The 9563-nt window shown below is 44.7% G+C and overlaps 1 protein-coding gene across 1 annotated transcript in view; it reads left to right on the top strand.

Annotated features, from left to right (window-relative positions):
• Positions 1-1680: 1680 nt before the first annotated feature.
• F11R (F11 receptor) overlaps positions 1681-9563 on the top strand; it is a 19139-nt gene continuing 11256 nt past the window's right edge. Inside the window, exon 1 of the mRNA XM_012639597.1 lies at positions 1681-1832. Coding sequence (XP_012495051.1) covers positions 1772-1832 — 61 coding nt within the window. The 5' untranslated portion in view covers positions 1681-1771. The remainder of the gene's footprint in view (positions 1833-9563) is intronic.

Genomic DNA, 9563 nt, shown 5'->3' on the forward strand with positions numbered 1-9563 from the left:
AAAAAAAAAAAAAAAGAGTATGGTCTGCTTTGAGAATTTTTAGGAGTTTAAGCAGAGCATGTATAAACTGTCATTAATTGTATGACCATTCTTATATGGGGTGAGAGGTTGATCTAAATGACCTCTAAAGTGACCCCCTTCTACCTACCCACCATGATCAATCTTAGAGCTCCTTTACCCCCCTGCTCAAGCTACCCCATCTTGAAGTTTCCCCTGACAATCACAGCCCACAGCGATTGATCCCTTCTCCAAGCTTTTCTTTCCCCTACTCTTTTATACTTAACTTTCTGTATATGTTCCTCTCTTCAAGACTTTACATTTCTTTGAGGGTAAAGAACAGAGCTTTGTACTTGGCAGGCACCCAAATACTTGTTTCAGTTTAGTAATACTATGTTTCTCTTTGGGTTACATATTGTCTTATTTCCTGTATTAGTCTTGGAATCAGATTGTAAACCAGTTGAAGTCAGGGATTGTGGTTTATATTTATTTGCAATTTCCTATGGCACCCAGTAGGTGTTTGATAAACATTGTTTTGAATTGGGTGGAACCAGAAGTGGAGAGATATGGGCAAAGGAATGAGAGCAAAAGTGAAAGAGGCGAAAGGTCAAAGAATATCATTCTTTTGGATAAAAATGTAGAATTTTCACTTGCAATGAGATAATGTCCAGAAAGTTTTTTTTCCACAGGCAACCTGTACATATTTAGTACAGTTAAAATTAAATCATCGTAAAATAGAAACTACGAAGAGTAAAGGTGTCGAGCATGAGTTGCAATTAAAAATGATGTAACAATATAAACAGAAAGCTTGGGTATCAACATAGTCTAGAGGAAAAAGAAGGCTTAGCACCCTACTATTAGTTACAGTGAGAAGATTAATAATTCTGAAATGTAAAGCCCTGCTAACAGATCAAACATGTGTAAAGGACATATCCACAGGCACCCAGAGACGTTTTTTAGAGCATCGTAGGTCAGTTTGTATTATCTCGGTGTATTTTGTGTACATCTGTTTAAAGTTCTTGAGATAACGAGATTAGGCTTTTCCCACTTTTGAGCTGAGCGCTCCCTTCTCCTTTCTTTTCTTTTTCCTCCTCTCCGCGCAGCTCATCTCTCAAAGCCTGTGAATACCGCCAGTGGGGTGGACAGAGGAAGATGGTTTGGAGGCGGTGTCAAGATATCAATCCACTTGTCTCCCGATCCTCTCCTCCCAACCTCCCATATTAATGAGTTTTTTACCTGCCAAGCAACAGGACCAAGGTTCCTACAGCAATTTGCATTCCGACAAACAAAAGAACCCCAAACCACGCCCGTCTCGGTAAGTTCCGCAGCACGACTCCTTTCCCTAGCCCCTCCTTAAAGGCACTCCTGTAGACCTGCAGCTCCGACTCAGAGCCCAGCCAGTCAGAAAGTCCCTGCTTCAGGAACCCCGCCCATTCCGGAGGCCCTCACCTGCCGAAGGTGAGGAATTCGTCTCCTTACGCGACAGTCTCCTGGGCCAATGAGAGGCGGCTCGAGCTGGGAAAGGCGCCAATCCGCCCCAGTGGGGAGTAGTGGGCGGGGTTGCACCTGGCTCCGGTAAATCAGTCAACGGAGCGGCGGCTCCTTTCACCAATCGGAATGTGCAGGGGAGGGGCGCCGGCCAATCGGGCGTGGAGGGAAGGGCCGGGCGGGGCTCGACCTGGCGGCCGGAGTTCAGTCCCGGCGCGGCAGTTCGCGGAGCTGCGTCTCTTCTCCGTGCTCCCGCGGCGGCTGTGGAATCGGGGTCCTGATCGTGATGGGGACAAAGGCAAAAGCCGGGAGGAAACAGTTGCACCTCTTCATATTGGCTATCTTGTGTAAGTTCCCGGAGTTTCGGGAGAAATCGACGGGTCGGGTCAGAGGTTGGAGGAAGGCGCTCTCCACGCCCCTTGCCCTCGGGAGGGGAGGAGTTGAGCAACCTGCCTACCTCACCCTCTTAATTTTTTCCACCCCTGCTGGGCCCTCTTTCCCCTCCCCCACACCCTGGGGAGTGGTTGGCCCCCCTCCCCCCACTGGTGAGTTGTGACCCACTGGAAGGGAGCTGACCCTTCTGCACACACCCCAGAAATATCGGGGAGGGCAGATTCCACTCCCCGCTATCCTCACATGCTGGTGAGGGCCAGCGGGCGCAGGACCCTTCCCACACACATCCACCCCGCCGTCCCCCGCCACACGCACCTGGGAAGGCCATTCTGCCCCCCAACACGCACCCAACGCCCATGGACGACCCAGGAGAAGCCGTGAGCCTCTCATCTCCTGACTCCCTTGGCTCCTTAAGGGTCCTCAGAGAAGGTCTACTGGAGGTGGACTGGGATGGAAGTCTCTTTCCCTGGCTTTTGCTGAAGGGGTCTCTAGCCCCTCTGAGTCTTAGGATTGCCCTGGTTGCTAAGTGCCTGGATACGGAGTTTGAAAAGGAAATCTGAAATTTCTCAGAGCACAGCGTAGACTTTGGAAACCTGTAAAGTACCTTTCTGGGATAACTAGCTCAGGAGTCCTTAATAAATGTTGTTGACTGAGTGACTATTCCCAGAGGGAGGATGTGTCTGTTGGTTGGCTGGATTCTCTTCAGAGCCAGAACTCTGCCCTCCCCCGGCTGTGTATAAGAGTTTTTGTTTCCTTTGTAAACTCTCTTTCCTGAGGAACAATGAGGCTTGCTTGCTGGGGCATGCCTCTGTCTCTAGATGGGTTTGTGTGGGGCTGAGTGTGTAGTCGGTTGGTTTGTGCATTAGTCAACCTGTGTCAGCACCTGTATGTTTATCTGTCTTATTCTTGTGCTTGTGTGGATAGTTGTGTCAGTATGTGTTCTATAGGAGTCTCTTTTTCCCCTGGAGGTTCATGTTTTGGGAAGTGTAAAAGAAATGAATTATTACAATCAGCATTGGTGTCTTATAAAGGCAATTCATTTTGCTCAGTCTTTGAAAGGCAGAGATAGATTTCCCTGCCCTTAGATGTATTGACCACTCATTTATTCCTTATCACAAAAACATAAACCTTGGGGTGGATTAGACCAGAGGCAAATCGAATCCTCTTTTTTTTTTAAACAATATTTGTTCTTAACTTTTACAAAAATTTCTTTTTTTCTCTTTTACTCCTACTGCTTAGGAATCACATCTCCTTTCTATTGTACGGATAAGGAAACAGGTCCAAAGAGGGGAAATGAATTTTCCATGATGACAAGAGGGTCAGGGGTGGAACCTGGGAATAGAACCAAAGTCTCCTGATTGCTTTTCTACTCCTGGATCTAGCATATCAGGTACCTTATGACACAAGAACTCTTTGGGATGCTGCTTCAGAATCTACTGTCTTACTTACTTTTAAATTTTTTCTTCCCTATTAGGTTCTTCTTTCTCTCACTTCTTTTCTTTTGATTCTTCTATTTACATTTTTCTTCATTTTTCCTTCTTTTCTTACCCCTTTCTTATTCCACTTCTGCCTGTTTCTTAGAACTGCTGATGACACCCAGTCATTTTTGGGTTCTATGTGGTACTCAGTACTAAAGACTTTACCAACCCTTATACTGTACCTATACTTTCCCCCCTAAACCTAGAAGTTTCTTCTGGGACAGTGACTGCATTGGTAACGGTTTTGTCAATGACAGTATTTGTCAGGCTCATAAGCTTCCTGAAGCTGCTTTGTCCCCACCCCTACTCCTCCTTCCTTTCTTTTCTCTCCCCCTAATTTTCTATTTTATTTATGATACTCCCACAATAATCACATATCGGCACTAGAAGAGTTCTGAAAGCAGCACTCTGAGCTTGGGGGTGTCTTAGGGAACCAATCAACAGTGGTTCAGAGAGAACTTGAGATGGCGTTGCATTAGCCTGACAGGACAGTGGCTTCTGGAAAGTAACATGTCCACGGCGTAGAGGAACTGACCTTGTAACTTTTAAAGCAGGCTTGACCTGGTGGGGAGTGATTTGGTTAGTGCAAATGAGGACAGAAATGGGAGCCAGGCCACCCCACCTGGGTTCTAGCTGGGCTCCCTCTCTGCCTTGTTTGTGATCTTAGGCTAGCAGCTCACATCTTTTCATCTGGGGTGGGGGGAAAGAGGGTGTAGTAATACTTGTCCTACCCTTGTCATGAAGATCTACCAGGATAATAGCTATGCTACATATACACAAAGGGATTATTGCTGAACAGCTATTATCCCCTTTGGATTTTGTGAGGATGAAAGAATGCCAGGCAGTGTTGTTTTTCAGTGGGTGAAACAAACAAAAAGGAGGAATGCCAGAATGCTGCCCCCAGTAGAGTAGGTGAAGGAAAGCAGAGAGATTCCAAATGGCAAGAGTCAAAAGGTAGGGGCTTTTTCTTGAGTGTCTAGTCTGTCCTCTGCCCCTGGGAGGCATGTATAGGTTGCCCATGTGTGCCCACTTCCTCCAGGGCTGCTCCTCATTGTGGGCCCTGCCGTTAGGGCAGAAGAAGAAAGGACAGGATACCAGGGACAAGTCAAATGAAGGCCCAACCTCAGCCTGGGGAACCTAGTGGAGAGGAAGGGCTGACTCTGCTGGAGTGGGATCCGGAGGCTACACACTGGGAGAACTGGGCTTGGGAAAAGTAAAAGCAGTGACCCAGAGTACCAGCCTCTCTTTCCCTGGAGGACCTGTGCTTAGAGAAAAGGTTCAGCTGTCCCCCAGGTAGGGAGAGGTATTTCTGCTTAGCACGGTGGAGTGTGGATAGGTGAACTTTTGGTGTAACTGCTGGGGAGGAAGGGAAGCCTTGTTTGGAATGCTGGCTTTTGCTCCTCTCCTCTTTATTCGATAGTAGTATCACCACTAGAGTGTGGTATCACCTCTCAGGCATTTCTGGAAGGGCGAAACTGCTGCTCTGTGTCTGGGTCATTCTGAGTTCCGTGTTTCCTACTGATGTTTCTGACTCAAGCCCTTGTAGCTTTGCTATTCAGAGGCACATTTACCTCAGAATTGTAGATTGGTGAGTCACTCCTCCTTTCCCTTCCTTCAACTCCCAGGAAAGAATTGTTCCCTCTGAAGTAGAAACTGGTGACTGGCAACAGCTGGAACTAGGAAATGAGTGGTAGTGAAATTCCAGGACCTTAATCTTTCCCTCCCGCTCCAGAACACTTTCACTTCTTCAGTTCTTTGTGATCAGGGCTTCTCTGGAGTCTCTTGCTCAGTTCTGATTTGGGATGGAGCTGCTGTGATGCAAAAAAATTATTTATTTAGAATAAATTAGTTGACATGGTTCGAGAAACAAAATGGTATCAAAGGGGGGGAGTATCTCATTCCCACCTTGCTCCTGTTCACCCCATATCCCCCATGGTTTCTTATGTATCTTTCTAGTGTTTCATTATACAGATACAAGTATGTATAAACATGTATTTGTGTCTTCTCCCTTTTCTTACACTAAAAGAATCATACATGTTCTACTGCATCTTGTTTGTATCCTGGAGATCTTTTCATATTGGCTTTGTAAGGGTTGTGTCCTTGGCTGTTAGGATCCACCCTGTCCCCACCCCAAGTCAACTGAGCTCAAGGGGCACCTGTTCAATGGACATAGAAATGGCTGACACATATCCCCCCATCCCACCCCAACCCACCCAAAGATAGATTTAAATGCAACACACATTGTATGTGACGGACTAGGAAATAATGGGGCTTGTTTTTCACATCTGTTAGCTTTGAGGAGAGACCCTGGAGATCCCTAAACTCAAACCTGCTTCCTTTTCAGAGGTTCAGGAAAGACCTGGGTGACCAAGCATCCAATGTGATTGAGGACGGGGTGTCAGCCCTGAGAGAGGGTTGTGGGAAGCAGCGGGAGTGTATACATAGTGGGGGTTTCCTAGCATGGAAAACCCGGAGTTCGTCTGCCTGGACTCCCTGATAAGCAGGGTTTCTGTCTAAAGTCCAGCTGTGTCATTTGTTTCACAGTGTGGGGGCGGTACAGGAGGAAGCAGCTGGCTGACAGGAAGTTTGATGCCAGGTCCTGGGCGCCATGCCACTTTCCCTTGCAATGGGAAGACGGGTGGGGGAGGGGAAAGGAGGGGCTGAGCAGGTAGAACTGGAAATTCTGCCGAGAGAGGGCAGGAGGGAGTGATGGAGTGAAAGCACTCCTGCCTGACACTGCCGTCGCCACTTTCTGCCCTCCTCAGAGGACCGAGCCAGCTGATCGATGTCACTGAAAGTGCAGCCAACGATGGCTGTTTAGACGTAGCCCAGCCTGTGGTTGGGCTCACAGATCCTTCCTCTTGCCCACGCATTCCTTATCTGATCCACCCCAACCTCCAGAAAGGGCTTGGCAGCTGTGGATCTCCCCAGGCCCGGTGGTGCCTCCTGGTCTTTAGTGGGAAGGCAGCCCTCATAGGAGTTAGTTCAGTCTCTACAGGGTGAGTGTTGGGGAAGAAAGGGCACATTTGTTAATTTAACAAACATGAGTGTTCACCATGTTCTGAGTGCTGTGCTAGAGATTAGGCGGAAAATGGCTAATACCTGCTGTTAAGAAGCTCTGAGGGGAGCCAGGGTATTCGTAAAATTTGCATATATTAGGTAAACTAGGTAGCTGGTGGCTTTAGGAGGCCCTATTCCAGGGCTCTAGCTCCCTTACAGCTGGAGGGTCCTATGAGGCTCATATGCCCAGAGGGGAAGTTTGGATGAATTTTTAGAGAAAACCACAGAGACTCGCTAGCTGGCTTCCCTCCTTTTCCTGACCTTCTTAAAAAAAAAAAAAAATGAATTCAAACAAATTCATGGCATAATAGCAACTTAAGGAAAATTCTAATAATTAACAGAATATATAGAGAAAAAGGGTTCTTAGTAAAACAGTGGAAAGAAATAGCTTTTTTGTTATGGGTTTGACCCTTCCTGTACAAGAGATGATTGTTAGTGAGTTCTGTCAAGTGTCTGGAGGACCCTTAACACCCTGTGATGACCACCACCTCATCCCAGCAGTGCTTCTGTGTGGTTCACGGAGGACCTCCTCTCTAGGCAAAGCGCATGCTAGGACACAAACAGAACCCAGGAAACTCACAGACACAGAATGACTAAGTAGGGTACAGAGCAGAATGTGCAGGGCCTCTCATCAAAGTACACAGTGTTTTGGGGACATAGAGGGGAAGAGAGTAACTTTTTTTAAAAAGATAAGGTTTTTATTAAAAAGTTGATACATGCTCGATGTAGAAAAATGGGAAAATACAGAGGACTATGGAGAAAATAAAGGATTTTCTCCTATTGTCTAGAGAAAAACAATTATTACTGGTGTTTCTAGTTTCTCTTTTGTGAATTAATGTGCGGGGTGTGTGTGTGTCTATATATGGCAAAATATGCTTGTTAAACAAGAATATAGTATTTTAATGTATGGCTATACTGTAATTTACTCAGCTGTTCACGTACTGTTGGGCACTTAGATTTTTTTTTTTTCTTTGCTATACTAAGTAACATTAAATTGTCCTTGTACATAAATCTTTACATTTACCTTTGGTTGTTTTTTTTTTTTTCCTTTGATTATTTTCTTGGGCTGTATTTCTAGAAATTGGGGAGAGATTAATTTTGACTGGGGAAAGACATAATAGATCAAGGGACATTTGAACAGGACCTTGAAGGATGGTTGGGATTTCCTTGCCTGTTCAGTGGAGATGCAGTATAGCATGAAAGTTTTGGAGCCTCACAATTAGGCAGACTTGTGTTAGGATTCCCACCTTGCTATTGGTAGCTTTGTGGTTTGGGGACACTGTTCTAAGCCTCAGTTTTCTCATCTGTAAAATGGATGGTAACAATATACTTGCCTCATAGGGTTTTCGTGAGAATTTAGTGAGAAAATGCATATAAGGCCTGGCCTTAGTATGTCACTTCCACCATTCCTCCTTTGGCAGGAGTAATGGACCCCGCCCAGATTCAAGGGGAGGGAATGTAAGACTCTACCTCAGTTACATGGGAGGGAATGTAAGACTCTATCTCGGTTACAATGGAAATAAAGCGTGTGGGAAGAGATAAATATATAGATAGGTGTGGCCATTTTGGAAAATACAATTTGCTATAGCTGTTTTATTATTATTCAGCTACATAGTGATTTCCGGATACACGCTCAGTGTTACAGATTTATACAGCACCAATGGTCTTCAGAAGTATGTGAACACATGTGAAGATTGATTTCGCTATTAATGCCTTGTGGTAATTTTGACCACCTCCCCTCCTCTTTGCCTAACCCACCTTCTCTTCCACTTGCTACCCCTGTGCCATTCCACCTACCTACTTTCCTGTTTTCAGCCACGGTGTCTCCACGTTACCTGTACTCTGGTTTCCTTTTGCCCTTTTTGTCTCCTCAAAATTTATTAGACTCACATCCGCTCTCCAGCATCTTGATGGTGTAGTAATCTCATATTTCTTACTCATCCTTGTTACCTCATTTCACCTTTGGAGTTTTATTTAAACATTCTTTGCTTCCTGGTGTGTACACTATTTGGATGCATATTTCCTGTTATTCTTCCCCTTTTTTAGCCATTATGTTTGCCTCTCGTTTCTGGCTGTGCTTTATTTTTCTTTCCTTCTTGTCATCTCTATGACTTAAATTTTTTTTTAAAAAATGGATATATAATATTTGTACATATTTAGGGTACATGTAATATTTTGATACATGTATGTATGTGTAATGTGTAATGATCAAGTCACAGTATTTAGGATATTCATCACCTCTAACATTCATCATCTCTTTTTGTTAGAAACATTTCAAATCTTCTCTTCTAGCTGTTTTGAAATATACAATATATTGTCAGCTATAGTCAGTTTACTGTGCTATTGAACACTAAAACTTATTCTTTGTAACTGTATGTTTGTACCCATTACCTTACCTCTCTTTGTCCACCCCCACCCTTCCCCGCCTCTGGTACCTGTCATCCTACTCTCTACCTCCATGAGATCAACTTTTTTAGCTTCCACACATGAGTGAGAACATGAGATACTTGTCTTTCTGTGCCTGCATTATTTCATTTAACATGATGACCTCCAGTTCCATCCATGTTGCTGTAAATGACAGGATTTCATTCTTTTTATGGCCTTTGTTTTTCTTTTTTATTCCTCTGTCCCACTTGCTTTTTCTCTAAATTATAATGCTTAATATATACTTGCTTATTACAGAAATGTAGAACATAGAAAGCAAAAGCTGACTGTGTTCCCATCTCTCAAATAATATGCACTGTCTAGTGTTTAGAGTCTATTGTTTGTTTTGTTTTTTTGAGACAGTGTCTCACTCTGCTCAGGCTGGCGTGTGGTGGTGAGATCATAGCTCACTGCAGCCTCGAACTCCTGGACTCAAGTGATCCTCCTACCTCAGCTTCTGAGTAACTGGGACTATAGGCACGTGCCACCATGTCTGGCTAATTTTTGTATTTTTTGTAGCAAGGGGACCCCCCTGTGTTACTCAAGCTGATCTCAAATTCCTGGTCTCAAGTGATCCTCCTGCCTCAGCCTCCCAAAGTGCTAGATTACATGCATGAGCTACCACGCCCAGCTTATTCTTAGAGATTTTTTATGTATATACTGGGGTTTATTATTAACAAAAATAGGTTCATATTCTACATACTGTTTTTTTTTTTTTTTTTT

This window comes from Propithecus coquereli, unplaced genomic scaffold (assembly GCF_000956105.1).
Source record: "Propithecus coquereli isolate 6110/MARCELLA unplaced genomic scaffold, Pcoq_1.0 Scaffold140, whole genome shotgun sequence".
NCBI lineage: Eukaryota > Metazoa > Chordata > Mammalia > Primates > Indriidae > Propithecus > Propithecus coquereli.